This window comes from Leopardus geoffroyi, chromosome B2 (assembly GCF_018350155.1).
Source record: "Leopardus geoffroyi isolate Oge1 chromosome B2, O.geoffroyi_Oge1_pat1.0, whole genome shotgun sequence".
NCBI lineage: Eukaryota > Metazoa > Chordata > Mammalia > Carnivora > Felidae > Leopardus > Leopardus geoffroyi.
The window spans coordinates 150,619,790-150,640,640 of record NC_059332.1 but is presented as its reverse complement, the minus strand read 5'-3'; the positions used below and the strand labels follow the sequence as shown (position 1 = coordinate 150,640,640).

General features: G+C 58.7%; 1 protein-coding gene across 1 annotated transcript in view; it reads right to left on the bottom strand.

Annotated features, from left to right (window-relative positions):
• Nucleotides 1-3,967: 3,967 nt before the first annotated feature.
• Nucleotides 3,968-20,851, bottom strand: part of KIF25 (kinesin family member 25) — a 45,326-nt gene continuing 28,442 nt past the window's right edge. The window contains exons 8-15 of the mRNA XM_045500305.1: nucleotides 19,553-19,620; nucleotides 13,258-13,332; nucleotides 10,943-11,092; nucleotides 7,627-7,803; nucleotides 6,505-6,656; nucleotides 5,194-5,367; nucleotides 4,701-4,856; nucleotides 3,968-4,238 (exon numbers count right to left, since the gene is read on the bottom strand). Coding sequence (XP_045356261.1) covers nucleotides 4,084-4,238; nucleotides 4,701-4,856; nucleotides 5,194-5,367; nucleotides 6,505-6,656; nucleotides 7,627-7,803; nucleotides 10,943-11,092; nucleotides 13,258-13,332; nucleotides 19,553-19,620 — 1,107 coding nt within the window. The 3' untranslated portion in view covers nucleotides 3,968-4,083. The remainder of the gene's footprint in view (nucleotides 4,239-4,700; nucleotides 4,857-5,193; nucleotides 5,368-6,504; nucleotides 6,657-7,626; nucleotides 7,804-10,942; nucleotides 11,093-13,257; nucleotides 13,333-19,552; nucleotides 19,621-20,851) is intronic.

Sequence of the window (20,851 nt, the reverse complement as noted above, 5' to 3'; positions counted from 1 at the left end):
CCGTCCCTCCTCAGGCCCCGAGGGCAGATGAGAAGATTATGCCAAGTGTCTGTTAACCACTGGGTGAGGTCTGGCTGATGGGGTAAGCGGGCGGCACAATTAGAGGCCAAGAGGGGCCTTGGTAGTGGCCTCCCTCCCTCCCCGCCTGCCCACCCGGAAGAAGTGAAAGCCATACACACAGCTGAGGCCAGAGCAGCCGGACAGGAAAGTCAGAACACCAGCTTCTCCTTTTGTGTAGGTCGGGACTTTGTCTTTCAGACAAAACTGACATTTTCCTGAAGATGGGTCTTAACTAGCAGGGGTGGCTGCTTTGTGAGAAAAGACAGGTGGGGGCCGGCTTGGGGCTGCTAAGTGGGCCGATTCAGCCGCATGCCGAGACCACGGGTGTCCACTCGGTGAGGAGGGTCGTGTGGCCCCCAGGGGTGTGCTGGGCAGGGGCACAGGGCAAGGCCCCCACACATCTTCCGCACCACTGTCAGTGGGGCTGGAAGGGAAGCCCACCCAGCTTGCCCCGGAGCTGAGGGATGGGTAGGCGGCTCGGGAAAGTGGAGGCCGGAGGTCAAGTGAGCAGGTGTAGGGTCACAAAACCCCAAGGGCTTGTTGGATGCAGATCCCGGGCCAACTGCCCGGGCTTGCCCTGACTCCCCTGCCCTGCGGTGCGGTGGGGGGATTCTGGCGCCCCCTGGAGCTGCCCTGGCCGCCACCCTGTGGGGGTGCGGGTGTAGACATGCACCCGGTGGTGGTTTTGTTGGGCCTGGCTGCCCAGTGCAGGGGACTTGCCGTCGTGGGGGACCCACAGTGCATGGACGACCTGGACCCAGGAGTCCAGAGGGCGTGTCTAACCTTCACCTTGGTTTTGTGAACTCTGTGCCCCGTGGCCCAAACTCCCTGGGAGACAGAATCCAGGGTACAAGACGTCCTTTCTGCAGGAAGCCAACTCACTCCACGGCCAGCGGCCTCAGAACCGCTGTGTGGGCTTTGAGACTCGGCAGAGCGCAGAGGGGAAGAGCGGGCTGGCCAAGGACAAGGGCGTCCGTCCGGGAGACCAGGGCTCTTAGAGATGGCCCCCGGCACAGCGGCCTGGCCGCTCCGAGGAGACTGGCCTGTTTCTTCCATGCAGGAGCAGGGGGGCCATGACGCCCACCAGCGTTCGGCTTTGGGCCCCATCAGCACACAGCTGCGTGGTTTTCTAAAATTGGCAAAATGGAGACTTTTTCACCACAAGCGGTTAAGACTTGATAACTGCCCGACGAGGGCTGGTTCCCTGGCCCCTCGCCGAAGGGCCTGGACGGAGCCCGAGCCTGTGGGCACCGGCACGTGAGGTCCAGCCAAGGGAAGCAGACTTGCAGGCGGGTAGGGTCGTCTGTGGGGTCCTCGGATGACCGCCCCGGGCGGGGACAGCACTGGTCTTCAGGAGGCAGGGCCGGCCTGGTGGGACGCACGCGGGGACTGGAAGGGGGAACGGCCGGGCGGGGACAGCAGCCCTGACGGCCCTCTCCTGCTGCCCACTGAGACCTTCGAGCTTCCAGTGAGCACGCCCCGAAGGCACCAGCACCAGGGGCCAGATGGCCGGCGGTGACGCTCCAGAAGGGGGTGCCGGCCTCGCCCCGAAGGCGGACAGAAGACGGGAGGTGCTGGGAACCTCGGATGGCCCGCGCTCTTCGCCAGCCTCTGCGACGTTCCGACTGGACGTTCTTAACTTGGATTCCAGTGCTCTCCGCACACCGACGTCACCAGCAGGGATCTTACCCTGTTTCCCGCAGGAGCAGGACGCCCCCAGCGGTCCCCGTTGTGGCCTCGAGCCCCGGCCTCCCTGCCCGCCCCCACCTGCTAGCTGCCCCTGGTCACCCACCCCCACGCCATTCGGTCCCTATGGCCGCCTCGGTGCCGAGTCCACCCCGGAGACGGCTGCGCCCCACATGGCCCCCTCGTGGCTTCGCTGCAGACACAATGGCTCAAGGCCACACGTTCGGGCCGCAGCACAAACTGAAAGTCAGTGTTGAGGGGGATGTGACTTCCCTCTGACATCACACTCGTTCAGCACCCCGAAACATGGCTGGGGGTGGGGGGCGCCAAGGAAGGGAGAGGGAGCGTCCTTGTGAGCAGGTCCTAAGAATGCGGGAGACAAGCCCTGGGGGGGAGCGGGGGGGCCTGTGCACGTGGACGCCGGCACCCACCGGTGGGAACTGTGCCTGAGGAAGGGAACCGGGGGTGGGGGGGCACAGGGGAGGCAGTTGGCCTGTCGGTGGAGGGCAAGCCTGGGAGGCAGAGTCCCCAGAGGGGAACGGGGGCCTGAAGCAGGTGTCTGCACTGAGGACGGGCGGGCTGCCTCCCTCGGCCCTCATGTCAGACTTGTCCTGTCTGGGGACAGCAGCGCCTGGGCCCCCATCTGGGGAGTGGGTTCTAGTCCACACACCCCTTGTTCTCGTGAGTCCCCCCCCCCGCCACCCCGTGCCCACAGATGTCGTGATCATGTCAGGGGTCCTGGGGGAGGGCAGGCTAGGGCAGGACTGATTCCCATCCTGCTTCTGGAGTCTTGGGCAGGGGGGGGAGGGGGGGGTTTGTTGGGTTGACTGTAGTGTCCCCGTGGGTGGGCTTCCAGCGTGTGGCCGTGGGAGTGGGGGGGGGGGGCGGTGAAGGCCCCAGGGCCCGGTGGGGACAGTGCCCCACGAGTGTCAGGGCAAGTGGCTGCCGCCGATGGAGCCATGGGCTGGCTGCAGGCCGCCCCCCCTCCACGCACCCCTCCTACGCCCCTGGGCCCCCAGCTTGGGGAGACACCGGGCCCTGTGGGGTGACGGAGACACAGCCAGGCCATGCTGTGTGCAGCCCCCAGAGCCGCACGGGGGGGCAGGGGCAGGTCGGGGATTCACGAGGCCCCGAGCCCCGGGCCGTTCTCTGGCGCCCCCACAGTGACGCCAGGCTCGGTTCCTCTTTGTCCGCAGATGAAGCGTTTTCTGACTCGGCCAAATACGCCACCGCGTCAGAGACCGGAGGTTTGCGTCATCACCGCCGACACGGAACGGCGACGGCTGAGAACCTGGGGGCTCGGGCGGCCACGGCCAAGTGCCCACAGAGCCCCTGAGGGCGCGTCCGGGCCGTGCGCACCTGTCACTGCGCGGTCGGGCCCCGGTGCCGTGACGCCCCCACAGCCGGGCCTCCACCGCCGCAGCCTTGAGAGGCCGGAGTCCCCGGCCCCCAGGGGCGTCCGGGGCGGCGGGCACGGGACGCGGGGCTGCGGGGAAGAACGCGCCCGTCCGGGCGGACACACGCAGGGCGCGGGACCGTCTGTCTGCGCCCCGTCGCCGGGGACCGCGCTCTCCCGCCGCCCCCGTGCCTCGGGCCGAGGCCTGAGCGCAGTCTCCTCACAGCGAGGCCGTTTGCGCTCCGGACCCAGGCGCCACCGTGACTCCGGAAGCTGCGTCTGAGCCGCACGGGCGCGAACGCAGACCCACGCGTGGTTGGTGCGTCGGCCTGGCCACGCCTGCGCTGCGTCTCGGCACGGTTTCCAGCCGCCGCCGTGCCGACGCGGTGACATGCGCGCTTGTGCGTCAGTCAGCCCGCTGCCCGCGGCCGCACCGCCCGGAGCCGAGGCCGCGTCACGCGTCACGCCCGGCTCTGGGACGTCGGCCTGCGGGCAGGCCGTCAGGAGGAGGAGCGAGACGGCCGCGCCCCGAGGGCTGCTGTGCGGCGGCTCGCAGGTGACGGGAGGGGCTTTGGGGACGGAGGAATCCGTCCCGGCCACGCGGCCGTGGTCCCAGACTCGGCGCTCCAATCCCGGGGCCTTGCCGGGTCTGCGCACCCCCCCTCCGGCCGCACACAGCGTGGCTCCCCGTGCTTGTCCCCGAGAGCGTCCCAAGTCCCCCAACCCCGAGGGGCGCCTCGGACACGCCCGCATCCGCCTGGGAGTCTCTGCCGCCTTGACGGGTCGGCGTGTGTGGCCGTTTCCTTGAAAACAGGCGGAAGGAAGTCCGGAACAAATGAGCTCATTTTCGGGCACGGACGTCGTCAAGTGACAACAGGAAACTCGTTTTGGGGGGGGGGGGGGAGCCCATTGCCACGTGCAACCCGGCCTCCGCTTCGCCGTCACCTGGGTTTTCGGGGGGCGGGACTGCCCCCTCTGGTTTGGCCGCGCTGGACTTGCCTCGCCCGGGCCCCAAACCCCAGGCACCGCAGCGTCTCGGCCACGTGCTTCTGGCAGGGGGACACGCACAGGATCACCAGCAGCTTCGCGTCACCACCTTTATGACAGGACGGAGCAGCAGGTGGAAAGGACCCCGAGGAAAGACGGCGTCTCTACACGACTTGAGGCCGCGTGGGGACGGCAGGGACGTGGGCCTGGCAGGGACGCGGGCCTGGCCCCCAGCGGTGGCGGGGCCGAGTCCCTCCTGCTGGGGGCGCGGGCCGAGGGGTCGGCCTTGCAGGGCGGGGCACTCTCCCCGAGCCCCAGCACCCAGGTCCCCGCAGAAGCTGCCTCGCTTTTCGGACGACGGGGAAGGCTGAGCAGCACTGAAGGAACAGCAAAGACCAGGGGGAACAGGGAGCCGAGGAAAGACCGAGAAATGCTGTGGGAGGGTCGACAGTGACCCGGGGAGCCAGGAAGTCCCCGGGGGGACATGTCCAGGGGGAGCGGGTGTGCCCGGGGCAGGGGACAGGGCGGTAGGACACCAGCCCCGGGTCGCGTCCTGGGGGAGTTCCCTTACCGAGAACGTCCTGGAGAAAGTGGGTAAGCCTACTGTTCCGGTACGGGACGTGGCCTCGACGCTCCGCCAGGGCCCCCAGGACATCCGCGAGGGCCGCCAGGCTCCTGTTGATGAACGATGTCTCCCTCAGGGCCGATCCTGTCACTCCAGACACACCTGGGCAAGTGCAAAGACCCGGCCACGCAGTTAGGATGTGCGACAAAGTCTTTAACAATGTCCTGGAACGAGCCAGGAAGGGCAAAACCGGGACGTCTCAGGGCGCGTGCGCTGCGTGGGGGGCACACCGGCCGGGGAGACCCCCAGTGCGCCTCACCAGGAACAGGTGGGCAAGAGCCGCGGAGAACAGCACGGCTTGGGGGTTCTCACGTCTGGGGGCGGTGGTGAGACCGCGCCCACGGCGGGACGGGAGAGAAGACAGCAGAAGGGAACAGTGCCCGGCACCCACGGCCCGCGCGTCCCGCTGGCCCCAGAGAGGCGCCTGCCCTGCGCTCACCCACACACTCGCTGCCTGCCAGGTCCACGAGCTGAAGCTTGGCGTGCACCTGCTCCGCGGGTCGCTGGGCCCCCAGGGCCCCAGGCCAGGCTCTGCCCCGCGACGCGCTCCGCCCGCTCCCCTCGGGCCGTGGCCCGTTGGCCTGCTGCTCAGCTGCGCGGGGGTGACGCACACCTAGGAGGGGGGTCCACGAAGCCTCCCTCAGTGGCGCTGTGGAGCCGGACTTCTGCCCGGAGCACCACCCTCTGGAGAGGAACTCACTCCCCCTGCAGGCGGGCAGGGCTGCGGCGGGTAGGGGCTTCCGGAGGGAGGCCGCCGCTGCGGAAGCTGGGGCTCGTGCCCACCTCGTCCCACGAACAGAGTGACATTGTTGGAAACGTTCGGTCACGACAGTGATTAAAACCCAGTCCGAAAAGCCTGTGAGCCCCACCGTTTGTCTCCGAATCCTCCTGAGAAATCCCGACAGACCCGTGCCTCCCTCTGGGGCGTGTGTCCACCTCATCGGCGTGCTATTCCCAAGACGGCTTCTTCAAGAGAGTTTTTAAAAACCTAAGTAGTGTATGCTCACCGTGGAAAACATTAAAAATACACAGAATGGGACAAAAACGAACACGAAAGCCACCCTGGTCTCCGCTGCGTTTCCACATGTGGAGACCGACCGTGGGCTCCCGGACAGATGTCCCCTCCCTGCGGGCGAGCCCCTCCTGGGACCAGTCAGGCCGAGCTCGGGGGCGCAGGGCGGTCACGGGCGGGAGCGGGCCGCCCACACCGGCCTGCAGGCAGAGTGAGCGTTGACCCGCTGGCACCGGGCGTCGGTGTCACCGCCGTGTGAAGTTGGGCCCTGCCCCAGCCGTCCTCTGCGGGTGAGCTCTGGCTCCGTGAGCTGGCAGAAGTCAGGCTCCTCGGGCTCCGTCCTTCCCAGCCTCGGGGCCTGATGGCCGGGCAGCGCCCCGGTGCTGGGAGGGTCGTGTGGGCGGCCCGTGTGCGCGGCCCTGGTCCTCGTCCTCACCGAGACACAGACCCTGGCAACTCGGGTTTGCGACCTTCTAAGCCCACATCGCATCTGCGGTCTCACAGGTGACGTGTGCACCGCGTGCCCAGATGCAAACACGCCCGCTCCTGGTTAACGAAGACCCCCCCCCCCACCCCCCATCCCCTTTCCCCCCAGCCTGGTTCCAGAGCCTGCAGATGTGTTCACCACTCCCAGCCGGGGCCCGTGCGATGATGCCTCAGAGCCCGCACGTGCACGGGCTCCTTTCCTTTCACGTGGATTTCATTCCGTGCCCGGACCAGGCGCGCAGGGCCACTTACCGGGGCTGCCACGGGCGGGGGCTGTGGTCAGAGTCGCCGTTATTATCAGGTGGGATCTGGAAGAGTTGGCGTGCACTGAGGTGGCCAGCTCCGCCCTGAGCTGCAGGCTCCCAGCAGCGAGCGCCATGAACTCCGCGGCACTGTGGACGGGCCTGGCGGGGGGGGGGGGGGGGGGGGGTGATGGGGAGCTGGCCCCCAGCAACGCGAGGGACGCCCTCCACCCTCGGCCCACGTAAACCAAGCATGCCCACTGTGAGAGCGGTCTGGAGCACAGCTGAGACAAAATAAGGCGTAGCAAATCAGACGTTCTCCTTTTCTGACGCCCGGCTTACTTATTGTGAATTGCTTTACTCTGAAATATTCAACCGTCTGGGGGGGCCCAAGTGGAGGTTCTCAACCTTTTGAACATCAGGCATTCCTTTATTTATTACGCCCCCACGGACTCCAGGAAGAGTCTGTTTCCCTGTTCTAGTTAGTGACTAACACCTAAGCAGAGGTTCCCATCAGCAGGAGCGATTTTGTTCAGTCTATCAGACAAAAGCTGAAAGTTCTGCTTACTTTGTGCAAATTTGTGGCCAAAGGCATCATTTCCTGTAGGTTTTTTCAGACACTGGAAACAGCTGCAGACCCTTCACTTACTAACTCTGGGACCCCAGGCTCACTGCCCTAACCCTCATCACCAAGGGGACCCAGCCTCCCCCCACCCCCCAGACGTGGATTCAGGAGCATATTTAGGAGCTTTAGGAGCATACTTAATCAACACAAGGGGACGTCCTTTCTTACAAGGTGATTAATTATTGGTGCGTGCAAGTGGAATGAGGGCGTCTGTACTTGACCGAGGGACGGTGGGCAAGACCGTTTCTCCGAGCTCGTTCCCTCTTCGGGAATAGAACATGTTCTATCAAATTTTCATCAAGATATTTTAAAAGGTTAACGGACTTGTCTGTTTTAATTGTCATTTAAAAAAGATAAATTCTAAGGCGAATTGAAAAATGTGGAACACATCCTAAGCACAAAAGCACCGTGTGGTCCCCGGGATGAAGGGCCTGTCAGGGAGGCGTGGCCAGCTCTGCTTGGGGTCCCGTGAGGGGCAGCGGCTGAAGGGCCACGCGGAATACTCACTCTCGGGTCAGCAGACAGACCTCCTGCTTTGCCTCCTGGGCGGTCAGCGCCTCACGCTTGGGCCCAGGCGCTGCTGTGCGACCGTCTTTGGCCAGAAGGTCAAAAATGTCGTTATTATAAACTTCCACTATGGACACGTCAACCTTCAGGCTCCTTGACGGGTTTTCTGAGATAAGCCTGGGGATGGGGGGGACACAAGGGACTTGGGTAACCCCTTGGAGAAACCTGTGGAAGAATGGCTTTCAGAAGGAGGTGACAACACTCGGCATTAGGGCAGCATCTTACTAACAGCACAAGCACGCAGGAAGACTGGAATGTTCTCTTTACATTGTAGGGTAAGTACCGGCCTTGGGAACAGCGATTTTATCTGAGTTGTATCTAAATCAACGATTCTGGCCCTCAGTACCCTTAGGATCCCAAGCCCACGAGGAGAAGAGGCACAGAGAACTCGTGGCCTCGACTGGGAAAGCCCTCCCGCCCCGAGTCTCATCCCCGCACAGGAGCCCAGAGGATTTCCAGCACTGTTCCGGAACCCGGGCTCACCTCGTCCACACGCCTGGAGACAGACCCACGACCCCACCCAGGGGGAGAGTGGCCACCCGCACAGCCCCTCACCACTGAGGCCCCCCGTGTCTTGTGGGGGTCACGGCTTCCCCGACACGCACACAGTTAAGGCCCATTTCACTCTGGCTAGGATGCCTTCCTGTCCGTAAGGGAGTCCTGGCCCCGGGCTGGAGCCCGTGTGGGCGGCCTGGCACTTCAGGAAAATGCAGTCTGGGTGTGTCTAATCCAGGCACTGCCGGCTCAGGGGTTTCCTTAGGAGCCACGAGGGAGCCAAGAATAAAATGAGCAATTATTGTCTCCCGGTGACACGGTCACGAAAATGAAAAAAGGTAAAATGAGAGAAAAATAAATCCTCCCGGGAAGAGAATTCCTGGCACAGACCTCGGATTGGGATTACTCTTGGTGCTGGGGTCTCCCCGGGGCACTCGAGCAGAGTGACCCTCCAGCCGGAGACACCGCTGGGTGGGGGCCGCCGCGTCCCCTCCTCACGTCAGAAAATCACAAATGTGACCTCGGCGTGGTTCCCTGCCCCGGGTGACAGGCCGTGTCTCTGGCTGTCACAAAACCCGGATTAGAGGTCTCTCATCCACACAATACAGGGAGAGCTCAAGTGAGGTTCTTCTTCCGGGAAATTAGGTCCTCGATTGATTCTTTTGTCCCTCAGTTCGCTGGCTTCTGCCAACAGTGCCGAAAGGCGGTTCGGTCTTTGCCTCGGAGAAGCTGGTGTGTGGCCGGCAAGTACGCGTGTTCCAGTTACAGCACAGTGTGATGCGTCTTACACACAGGTGTGCGAGGCCCCGCGAGGTTCCAAAGGGGGGCACTGAGGCAGGGCGGGCGTCCCCTCCCCTCCCCTCCCCTCCCCTCCCCTCCTCCCTCCGCACGTGCTGCTGGATCGTCACCGTCAGGCTGCTTTCACTCTGGACTTTCTGAGGGCGGAAAGTCACCACGCTCACCCTGTGAATCCCTCGTGCCCTCGGCTCGGCGGCCAGAAAACCCTCCCGACGTCTGCCGATCGGCTGAGATCACCCGGGCAGGACGCGGTGGGAGCCCCGGGCTCAGGAGGGCCCGAGAGGGTCCCCAGGTGGCCGTCATCCTGTTTACAATGGCAGGGCCGCCCTTGGTCACCTCGGCCGTCCGAGACCAAGATTCTTTAGGGTGAAAGGTTCACGAAAACATCCCCCAAGATCAACGCCCGGGGTCCGGAGGCTCCAGTGAGGGGCACAGAGGCTGGACCGGCCGCTGCAGGTCCTCTCCCTGATTCCCAGGTCCCTGCCGTGTCCCTCCTTCCACGTGACAGCTGGGAGAGCCATGGGCTGCTGCCCGGGGAGGCTTCCCTGGGGGAGAAGCCATTGGCTCTCGGGCCAGCCCTGGCCTGGCTCCGCTGAGGACGCCCATGACACCCGCTGGGGTTCTAGCCTCTTGAAATTCAGTGTCCCCACATGGAGGTCTCTGTGACCTGCGGTGGGCAGGCTGGGCCGCTGTCCACAAGCCCCCCACCCACCCTGGGGACTGATGTGCTCCTCCCCGGGGTGGGGGGGGGGAGGCCAGGGCTGGCCACGGGCCCTCCTCCCCCATCTCTGACAACGCACACCCTCAGGAGGGGCAGGCCCCCTCACTGGCCTCGTGGCCACTGAGGTTTCTAGAATGGTTGTTACACAGCACAACCTCACCTGTGCTGACAGGTAGTCAGTAAACTTAATAAATGAATGTGTCTGTGTGCACAAATACTTAAAGAATATCGGTTTGAAGAGGCACCAAACTATTAGCCTGTGTGGGAGTTCTTATGTCTTTGGCTCTGATTTTAAGACACAGAAGGGCCAGGCAAGGGGACACAGGGACAAACACCAAATCTCAGGGCAAGGAGCCGCGTCTTCACGGGAACTCAGTGCATACGGCTGCAGTCAGTGGGGTGCAAACGTGAGGAGGTGTGTCTTTCTTTAAAATTCTTTTTTGTGTTTATTCATTTTTGAGAGGGAGACAGAGAGAAACAGAGTGTGAACAGGGGAGGGGCAGAGAGAGGAGAGACAGAATCGGAAGCAGGCTCCGGGCTCCGAGCTGCCGGCACAGAGCCCGACGTGGGGCTCGAACTCACAGACCTCAAGATCCTGACCTGAAGTCGGATGCTTACTGAACGAGCCACCTAGACACCCCAAGAAAGTGTATCTCGCAGGGCGGCTCCCTGAAGGCAGGGAGGGCTGGTGTCTGGGCCAAAGGGGTGAAGTGTGGGACCACAGCTTTGTTCCAGAATTGCCTGGTAACTTGGGCTGTGGAGGACGGCCTGCTGCTATCTGTTTCCAAGAGTAATTGTGTTGGTAAAACCATAATATGCAGCGGGTCCCTTGTGGGGACGTGTTCACGGGACAGGAGCGTCCCCAATGTGCCCAGCTCCCTGTGGCTCCAAAGAAGTAAACCAGATGTGTCTACTCTTTCCAGGGCCAGGAGGCGAGGAAAGGACAACGGAGGTTTCCCTCGGTCCCCTTCCCATTCTAGAACAGAAAAAACTCCGTGCGCGGCCCTCTCCTGGCCAGGGAAGCTGTCTAGCTAGGGATCTCCTTCCAGCAGTTTTCTCTTAACGAAGCGTTTCGACATAAATGTGCCTTAAGAATTTCTAGCGTCCGTGGTACCGAGGCGTGGCGTGTTTGAACCTGCGTGGTTTGTCGTGGGTCCTGGGAGGAGCACCGGGTGTGGTCTCCGCACCCTCCCGTCCCGCCACCCCGCTGCTCTGGTCCCCTGCTCGCTGCCCCCCAGGTACCTGAAGAGCTCTCCGGCAGCCCTGGGCAGCACTCCCAGTTCGCTGTGCGGTGCCCACGGCGGGACGGGCTCCCCCGTGGACTGTGGGCCCAGCATGGTGTAACTCTTGCCACATCCTGTCTGTCCGTAAGCCATGATGCAAACGTTGTACCTAAAACCCAACACGGATTTGAGTGCCGGAAAGCGCGCAGCGCGTCTCCTGCCCTGACTGGATTCTAAGAAAAATGTTGACTTGGATGGACAATGCCACACGCTTTGCTCTGCAGTCCGTTTCTCCAGCCCTTACGAGCCAGGCTTTCCTAGAACTGCAGCTCTTGTGTGCACAATCCCTGCAGCCGTGCGGTTCACAGCACTGGATTCAACCACAGTCACGTCCACACACACAGCACGGATCTCATCGGCGCCTGCTTCTCCTCGGTGACTCCGTGCTTCCTCCAGGCGCCCGCTGCTGGCGCCCTGCGCTCAAGGTGCGCGCGGGGATTCCAGCCTGAGCGAGACCCCTCGTTGTCCCCGTCCACCTTCCGTGCAGCCCGGTCAGCTGGGGCTTCTGATGCACGTGGAATGACTCAGAGGTCTGCACGCTCTCCTGGGCCGTCCTACGATATCTCCCCATCACGCACATGACCCGGGGCATTGCTGACAGCACCGTGCTTAACGATCGTGGCATATTCTTGTGCTTTGTTAGTTCAAGGGGCTGGGTGTTTCCACACCCACGGTCAGCCGGTGTGTGCCACAGCGTTTCTGACAGGCAAGCGGCCCCCCACACCCCACAGACGGGTCACGTCCCAGGGGACACGGACGGTGGCTGGCCCTCTACATTTCCTTCCAGCTGTTTCTTCAGCCGGAAACAACGGAAAGATGGGAACATGGAAACAGTATTTGAAATAGATGTAAATGTATAGGATATGATATAAATAGGTAAATGATAGGGATTTATAGGCGGGCCTGTGCGGGTACAGGTGTCCCAGACCTCCAGGGGTGGAATGCTAAGCCCTGACCCCCGTCACGTCACGGGGGAGGTGAGACCGTGCACCTCGGAGGTGGCTCAGGGCCCACCTCAGAGACGCTGATTTAACTGATCGACCTTTAATCGGTGGACAGCCTGAAGTATCCCCAGCAAGCCAAACTCACAGAGGCTGTTGCTTCGATCACAGGACCTTGCAGAGTGTTCTGACTGGCTGCTGCCTTTAGCAGGGACCCAGGAGGCCTACCACCCGGCGTTTTCGGTAACAAAAGCCTCCCTGCACCTGCCCCGAGGACAGGCGTGTGCATACAAGCAGACACGAGAGCCCTGATGGGGACCTTTCGAACCCTTTAGGGACGTGGAGAGGAAGGAAGCCTCTTGAAGAAAGCCTCCCAGGACTTAACAAGGCCATCTGTTTCGCATTTAAAATGGAAAGGCAGCTCTGGGGACGATTGTGCAACCACCACGCCTTTTCTATTTCTGGAACCTGCTTACTAAAGAGAGGCCTGCTTAAAAGAAAACAGAGCTCTCCCGTGGCTCCCAGTGGAAGAACTTTTGGGGGAGGATATAAGAGCCCCCACATTCAGCTCTTCCGGGGGAAGAGCTGTAGCAGAAGCTGTCATAGTGCAGGGTGGGCCCCGCGGGCGTGTGCCACGAGAGACACGTGGCTCTCCCGTGAGGACCTGGCCCCCTCTCGGGCCCCCGCCGTGGGTTTGGATGCTAGAGCGCCGCGGGCGGAGACAGCCCTGTCGTTACAGCTTCCGTGCCGCCGACGTTGGCCGTGTGGCAGCCTTTGCTGGGCAAACACAAACACGCCTTCCTCAGGACACTGCACGCAGCCTCCGCCTACAAACTGGGGTTCCTCCAGGCACCCTGAAGTAGGAAGTCCTGGCGTTCTGTGTCAGCTACACAAACCTGGCTCCACTCGTTGCTGAAGACACAGCAACTCCGAAGGTGGGACCCGGGGCCAGAGGCTCCTTGTCGAAGGGCTGGTGAGTCCCTCAATGTACAGTTAACGTGCTTCACAGACCTCCTGAAAACTCTAAAATGCACAAAGAATCCCAGAGAGCACGAGAGCAGGTGCTCACGGCCGTCAGCCCGCACACACGTGACTAGAACATCTTTAGGACCCGAGGCAGGTGTGCTCACGGACGCCCTCCCTCAGTCCCGCTTGGTCCTTCTCCTGGCACACCCAGCCCCCCCCACCCCCATGGCCACTAATCAACAACAGGGCTACGGGTTGCTCTGCGTTGTATAAAATGCTCAGGCTCTAACGTGATACACTCATCCTGTGGCAGGAATGAGATCTGCCTGTAACCGTGATCGCTGACCTTGGAGATATTTTAACTCACCCGTCCAAGAGTGACGTAAGCAGGGGGCACACATCCCCAAATACCGCTTGCTGGGATTCCGCGGGGCCATAAACTCTGAGAGGCACGGGGAAGATGATGCACAGTTGGAAGAAAAAGAGATTTACCTCAGTAACCAAACAGGAAAACCTGCCGAGAACGCTATCTTCGTCCACTTCCCATATGAGCCCCAACATCGTCAAGATCCTTTTTTCTCTTCAACAAGAAAACGTTAATTCCATGGCCTTTCAAGCTAACAGAGGTTAAGGAAGACAGAAGAATTGTCTCCTCTGTTATAAAAACACAATAAGCAAAATTATGAATGCTTGCAAAGCAGAAAGAAAAGAAAGAAAGAAAGAAAGAAAGAAAGAAAGAAAGAAAGAAAGAAAGAAAGAAAGAAAGGATACCGTGTAATTATCCCGGAACTAAATTAGCTCCGCTTAAGTGGGTCCAACAATAATAGTGTAAAAGTCATACTCCAGGCAACATTTGATACAGTATTTGATTTTTATGCTGGAGCTCTTAACAAACAGTATTGTTTTCCTAGGCCCCAGGTTAGCTGGGCACCAGGACGGGGTGTCTGCTATGTGAGGGAATCAGTGTGGCTCTGTGTTTAGAAGCTCCCACAAATACAGCCAGGCAGGAAGGACTTCCAAAAAATGCAGTTCACTGCACAATTTGAAACAAGACCGGAATGCAGCCGCAGAGCGGGCTTTGTGCCAGACTACCGAGCGCGCAAAGCACGCCGGGGGCAGATGTACTGAATCGAGTGCACCCTGCATCCAAGCTTAGGCTCCTGAAATACAGGTTTGTATTCGGCTGGAACCAGACTTTTCTCTTCTTTCATTTTTAAAACGTTTCATAATGTCCAATTGATCCCTGTTATCTCTAGAAGCAGGATTAATTTTATTTTACTTTTTAATGTTTATTTATTTTTGAGGGAGAGAAAGAGCATGGACAGGGGGAGGGGCAGAGAGAGAGGGAGACACGGAATCCGAAACAGGCTCCAGGCTCCGAGCCGCCAGCACAGAGCCCGACACGGGGCTCAAACCTATGAGCCGTGAGATCATGACCTGAGTGGAAGTCAGGACTCAAAACTGACTGAGCCACTCAGGTGCCCTGATTTTTGAGAGAGAGAGAGAGAGAGAGAGAGTCGGGGAGGGGTAGAGAGTGAGGGAGACACAGAATCTGAAGCAGGCTCCAGGCTCCGAGCTGTCAGCACAGAGCCAGACGCGGGGCTCGAACCCACCGACCGTGAGATCATGACCTGAGCCGAAGTTGGCGCTTAAGTGACCAAACCACCCAGGCGCCCCAAAGCGGGATTAATTTTAAACTTCAGAGGCATCCCTTATACAATGTGGGTCATCATGCCTGATCAGGAGGGCATTTAGAGCAAGGGGTGTGATGCTGAGCTCTTGAATCTCTTTTTTAACTTGTCCCCCAACTCCCCAGGGCCCGTCTACTTTGCACAAACCCGCCCTCCGCCCGCAGCCGGTTGAAGCTGGCCTCGTGTCCATCTGCTTTGTCTGCAAATGTTTCGATGTGTGTCTGAAAAGGACGTGACTGTTCCAAAAACTTCACAATGTCACCGTCACCACATTTTGGAAAACTAGCAGTAATTCCTTACTGTCACCCCCAAAGCCGTCAGCGTTCTCTGACGTTTCTCCAGCTCTCCGGCAGGCTTATTTTTCCTGTCAGCCTTTAAAAATCACGATTCAAACAAGGCATTCCCATGGCCACTGGCCAAACGTCTTCTAAATCTCTAATCTATAGTTGGGGTCAGCAAACTTTTCCTAAATAGTAACTAGTTGAGGCTTTGTGAACGTCTTACTTAAACACTCAGGTCTTTGCCACCAACGTGAAGCCAAGGTCAAGGGTCCTGTGCCACACTGTATCGAGTCATTACTCAGGAGCCCAGGTGGACACAGGGAAGCGATGACATAGATCCGGGCGGGACACTGACTCCACTGGACGTGACGTGTGGTCGTGCACCGGCCCCTCCAGAGGCAAAGGACGCGACTTTGCGCAGGGGCAGTGAGAGACGTGGCGGGCCTCGTGGATCCGTGCAAACATCAGTCACACTCGTGCACACGAACAGCTGAGTCAGAAGATACCGTGGGAGGAAGTTCCCATCGATGGCAGGAGGAAAGCAAACTGAAAACCCAGCCATAACCCTCATGAGAAATGTCCACATCCTTTACGGAGAAACCTATAAAACTCTCCTGAAAGACATAACCCAACTCAAGCAAATAAAGACAGACCACGTACTTGGACAGCAAGAGTCAACTCTGTGAGGAAGTCACTCTTTTCCAAAGTTAGTTTATAAACTTGCCTTACTCCCCCCATCCCAAAACACCCCCAAATACCACAGATGCCATCACGTTTTTCTCTGGAGCTGGTAATGTGATTATACAATTGCGTTGGCAAAACAAGAGGTCAGAACAGAAAGGAAAACCCCGGGGGGGGGGGGGAGGGGAGAGAAGGAGCGGGGGTGGGGCTGTCCCTGGGGACCCTCCGTGTGCTGTGAAGCCTGCACCCGAGGCTGTGGCCGTGCACCTGAGCCGGGGGAGGGGGCGTCCAGGGCACCCGAGACAAGTCTAGAACCGGACCCGCGTGTGGCAGCTGTATGATAAAGGAAGCATCTCAGATTAGCGGGGAAAAGATGTGTTTCACTAAGTGGTGTCACTAACTGGGGAGGTACGTGGAAAAACGGAAAATGGGATCCATCCCTTAGACAATATTCTAGATGTTCCAGACGGGTCGTAAGTTTAATGTGAGAAGTCAAACCACGCAAATATTAGAACACGTGGCTTTATTCTTCTCTAACCTGGTGGCCTTTGTCACTGTAATTAAGTTAACAGGGGGACAGCTTTGGCACAGGTAAGAGCTATCAGAAGCAAAAACAAGATAAAATAACAAACTTGGAAAAACGGTTGCAACTTAAATCACAGACAAGAGATCAATATCCCTAACATACAAAGTGCTCCGGAAAACAAAGAAAAAGGCCAATGCTGATTGTGTTGTAACATCTCTTTCTGTTTCTTACGTGTTCCTTACGCAGGAACATGTTCCCTGTATTTCTTCTTATATCAGAAGTCCTCTCTGTATCTTGTAGAAACACATCTAGAGACGCGAGCTCACTGGAGAAAAAGCTGCAGGAGGCTGTTAGCTGCCCGACAGGGTGTCCGGCCTCCCACCCGAGAAGCTGGGTGGAGGCCAGAAGCTGGGAGGCCCCAGGTCCGAGCACGTCCTGGCGGGAAGCTGTGGGCACAGGGGTCGGGGTGGGGTGGCGGGCCAGCTGACTGGCAGGGCTAACCCAACCTTCACTTGCCAGGGGGAAGGCGAAGCCATCCTGGGGGTCCACTCCACACAGCCAGCACCCCCACCGTCTCCAGGGTGTGCCCGGCCACACTGCAGTCCTGACCCTGTGAGGGTCAGGGGGGTCTCTGACCCTCTGCTCCTATCTCTTCTGTGCCTTTGACACTTTTGTCTCCCTACCAGAATGTCCTCTCTTCTCTGCCTGGTTAACGCCTGGTTAACAGAACGTCAGGACTGGTGCAGACACCGTCAGCTCACCTCCAGCCCCGCCGGCCCGTAACATGAGCTCAGGGAAGGCTCGAACTCACGACCCCGGGAATCGACGCAAACATGGGGACATCACAGCATGAATGCGTGTAACGGGGGGACACAGCCAAGAGTCCTTCAACTACCTGATACATCCGTTATGCTCAAAATAATGAAATTACTTCTTATTTTTCTTATGGCATTTTGGGTCAATGGCTGCCACTTTTAATTTGCCATTTTAAAAAATAATAATGTATTTTTATCCCACTTAGAAGATAGCAGCGGTCTTCTGACTCTGGGCCCGTTCATACTTTTCCTGAATTTTTTAGGAAGGAACGTATTTTCCCCTTCACACATATTTATTTTTAAAAAGGGGCTAAGTACTGAAACTGTTGAGAGTTTCTTTCAACCCTGAAATAAAATATTTGGACATTTATTAGTTCCGTCAAAAGCTCTTATAAAATAAACAGTGTTCTGATTTCATAAGACCCATATGCTCTGCTGATTTTGAAGTGGGACAATCCTGAATAAATTCTTCCCCGGAATAAATTCTTACGGAGATTTAAATGTGAATTCTTGCTTCTTGCTTGGATGGACAGCGACTGGCGCAAATTCCTTCCTTTCTTTTTTTTGTTCAGCCCAAACACCACAATCGAGACCTTCCCCTTCAGTCTGACCCCAATGTGTATGGCTGCTGCCCCCCCCACCGGCTCCCCAAAACAGGGTCCCCGTGACACCGACAGACGTATCCCCGCCCCCAGCACCCTGCCCCCCTTCCCGGGTCCCACGGCCGTGGCAGGCACACGACAGCCCAGACTTGACCCTGGAAAGGCGTGTGAGCGGCCGGCCCTGGCTTCTCCACCCGCGGTGCCCGCCCAGGGGCTCCTGACAAGGCCAAGCCCCGGGACCTGCACAGACGTGCTTGGAACATGTGAGAAGCCACAGGAACACGAGGGGGATTGAAGACCCGCCCTGTGGCAGCAGGCTGGGGTGGTGTGGCCCTCCTCGCCCTCCTCTTGCTCGGAGTGTGGATAACACAGGACCCGAAACGCCCGGCGAGACACAGGTGGGCCTGAAGGCCCACGGGAGGGAACGTTCCAGGTGCACGAGGAGAGGCAGCGGGGCTGCGGACGAGAAGCTGGCGCTGACAGCCGGCCCCTTTACTGTGAGGAAGGCCCCCTTTCCCTGGTGGTGTCGTGTCTGAAGCCACACGGCCACTTCAGCTTTCTTGTTAAAAAAAGCATCAGAGTTTACGGATTGAATCAGGACCCACATGTCACAATTAGCCCACTTGCCTCCTAAGGTCTCCTTGAAACATTGACTGTATTTTTAAAATGGATCCCGCGCTTCGGCCACGGAGGCGGCAGCTCCGTGGGCACAGACGAGTGCACACAAGGCTGCCACCGAGACGGAGAGCAGCTCTTGGCACGAGTCTCCCCCGTGGCCTCCCCTGTGGCCTCTCTTGTGGCCTCTCGGTGGACAACCCCTCCCGCCTCCCAGCTCCTGGCAGAGTCTGGCTTGTTCTCCACCCTCAGGCCTTCGTCTCTTCCAGAAGATCTGGTTCACATAGAAAGCGCATTTCACGTCACAGAACACCGTGTCCAAAGGGGCGGTGCCACCTTCGTCCGCATCAACCACGCTGACACCTCCAGCCACCAGCCCGTGGTTTCGGCATTGGGCCACGTGGACCGGTGGCTTCCAGCCGGCCCTCCCACGAAACCAAGGACGTCGGCGTCTCTCAGCTGCAACGTCTGTACTGACACTTTGCCCACCTGCTTACGGCGTGGTCTGTTCTCTTCCTCTCTGGGTACAAGTGCTTGGTAAGCTTTGTGATTTCCAAAGGTTCGCTCTGGCCTGGGGCTCGCCTGCCCTTTCTCCTGGTGACGTCACACACACAGAGCGGACGGTGTCTGTGGCAAAGCCCGATACATCGTTTTCTTGTATAAATCGCGCTTTTTGTGGCATTTCTGGGAACTCTTTGCTTAACTCGAGGTCACAAAGACTTTTCTCCTGAGTCATCTTCTGAAAGTTTTGTGGTTTCATGCGTTATATTTAGGTCTAGATTCCATGTCAGTTACTTTTTTGCAAAAGGTGTGACCCACAGGGGCGCGTGGGTGGCTCAGTCGTTTGGGCGTCCGACGTCAACTCAGGTCATGATCTCGCGGTTCGTGGGTTCGAGCCCCGCGTCGGGCTCTGTGCAGACAGCTCAGAGCCTGGAACCTGCTTCCGATTCTGTGCCTCCCTCTCTCTCGGCCCCTCCCCTGTTCGCACGCACTCACGCTTTCTCTCAAAATAAATACACAAACACTGAAAAGTGTGGCGCACAGATCAAGGCTCATTTCCTGTTTGCAGGCTCACCCACTGCTTCGCCACTACTTGTCGCAAAGGCAAGCTTGGGGCGCCTGGGGGGCTCAGTCAGGCATCTGACTTCGGCTCAGGTCATGATCTCACGGTTCGTGAATTTGAGCCCCGCGTCCCATTCGCCGCTGTCGGCGTGGAGCCTCCTTGAGATTCTCTCTCGCCCCTCTCTGCCCCTCCCCTGCTCACCCTCTCTGTCTCAAAATAATAAATACACTTAAACAAACAAAAAAGACAAGACATGCTTTCTCCACTCAATTGCCTTTGCTCATTAGCAATTAGTGCAAATGATGGGATAAATTGTGAATTTCATTAACCAAATGCTAACGCAACATTTATATTTGTGTGACTTTGTTTTCTGTGTCAAAGCACTTACCTCTCAAAACTATAAGTGTTATTAATCGGCGGGTGAGCGGCCCGATCACATTTCACCAGGACTGTTTCCTAATAAAAAAGCGTAAACAAGGCAGTTAAGACACAGCCAGTGCTGCACTGGTAACACTGAGCAGGGGTTGACAGACCACAGCCCTCGGAGCAATCCAGCCTGTCTCCAGTTTTTGTAAACAAAGTTTTGGTGGAACGCAGCCACGCCCGGTTTACGGATTGTCTACGGATGCGTTTTACTGAACCGCACAATTGAGTAACTAAGACAGCGACCAGATGGTCCCCAGAGACTGTAACATTTCCTTCCCCTCTAGGGGACACGCCGGCCGGGCGCTGGTACGAGAGGAAAGTCGCCTCCGCGAGGAACGCCCAGAGGAGCTCGTTCTCTGCTACGGACGGGGGTGGGGGGGCGGGGGGAGGGTGCAGCGGCCCAGGGAGGGGCCTCTGCGGGCACTTGACCTCTCGAGTGAGGCATGAGACTCTCCCAGGACCGACAAAGTCCCATCTCGGACATGTTATAATTTCATTATAACTGGTGGGGCTAAAAGTTTTGCTTTTAAAACACGTGGACTTTGGGTCTTGCCCCGCTGTCTCCTTCAATGCCATCTTGTGTGGACACGAGCAAAGGCTGTCTTCAACAAGAAATGCAGCATTAGATTACTTCTCCTGAAGTGCAGAAACAAAAATACACATTCCGAATGGGTTCCAATTCTAAGACAAAATGCAAATTCATGACCAGGCCTGTAGCAAGAAGTGAAAACCAACCAACATTTGATTTTTCCGTGACAGCCACTGGAGGGTGTGCCTTCCCGGCTCTCTGCGGGTCCCTTCACATATATGCGTATCTGCAAAAGTAAATGCGTGTCCAGAAAGCAGCCTGGGTAGGCGCTGAGGGCATAAGCTGTGGAATTCAATGCCATTTGTTCTAGATGTGGTTGTTACTTCCCGCCAGCGGCGCGGGCTGGGCCGTGGGAGCCGCGTGCGGTTGCGTTTGGATCTGCGAGGGCCGCCGGTTCAGGCGCTGACCTGGCCAGCGAGGTGAGGCCGCGCCGTCCCCGTGATCAAACGTGAAATGCTACAGGTACACAGGTGTGCGTGTGGGTAAGACGGGCTTTGAAAAAATTACTCAGCGGTGGCCTTGCCAACACACTCGATAGGCCTTGATTTCACCGGAAGCATCTCGCATGGGCCTTCCCTTCCCGACACTCGTTGCTGCTGCTCCTGGGGCGGGGTGGGGCGGGGGGGCGCGGGCTGACGAGATGGTCCCTGGCTTCCCCCCTGCGCTGGTCTC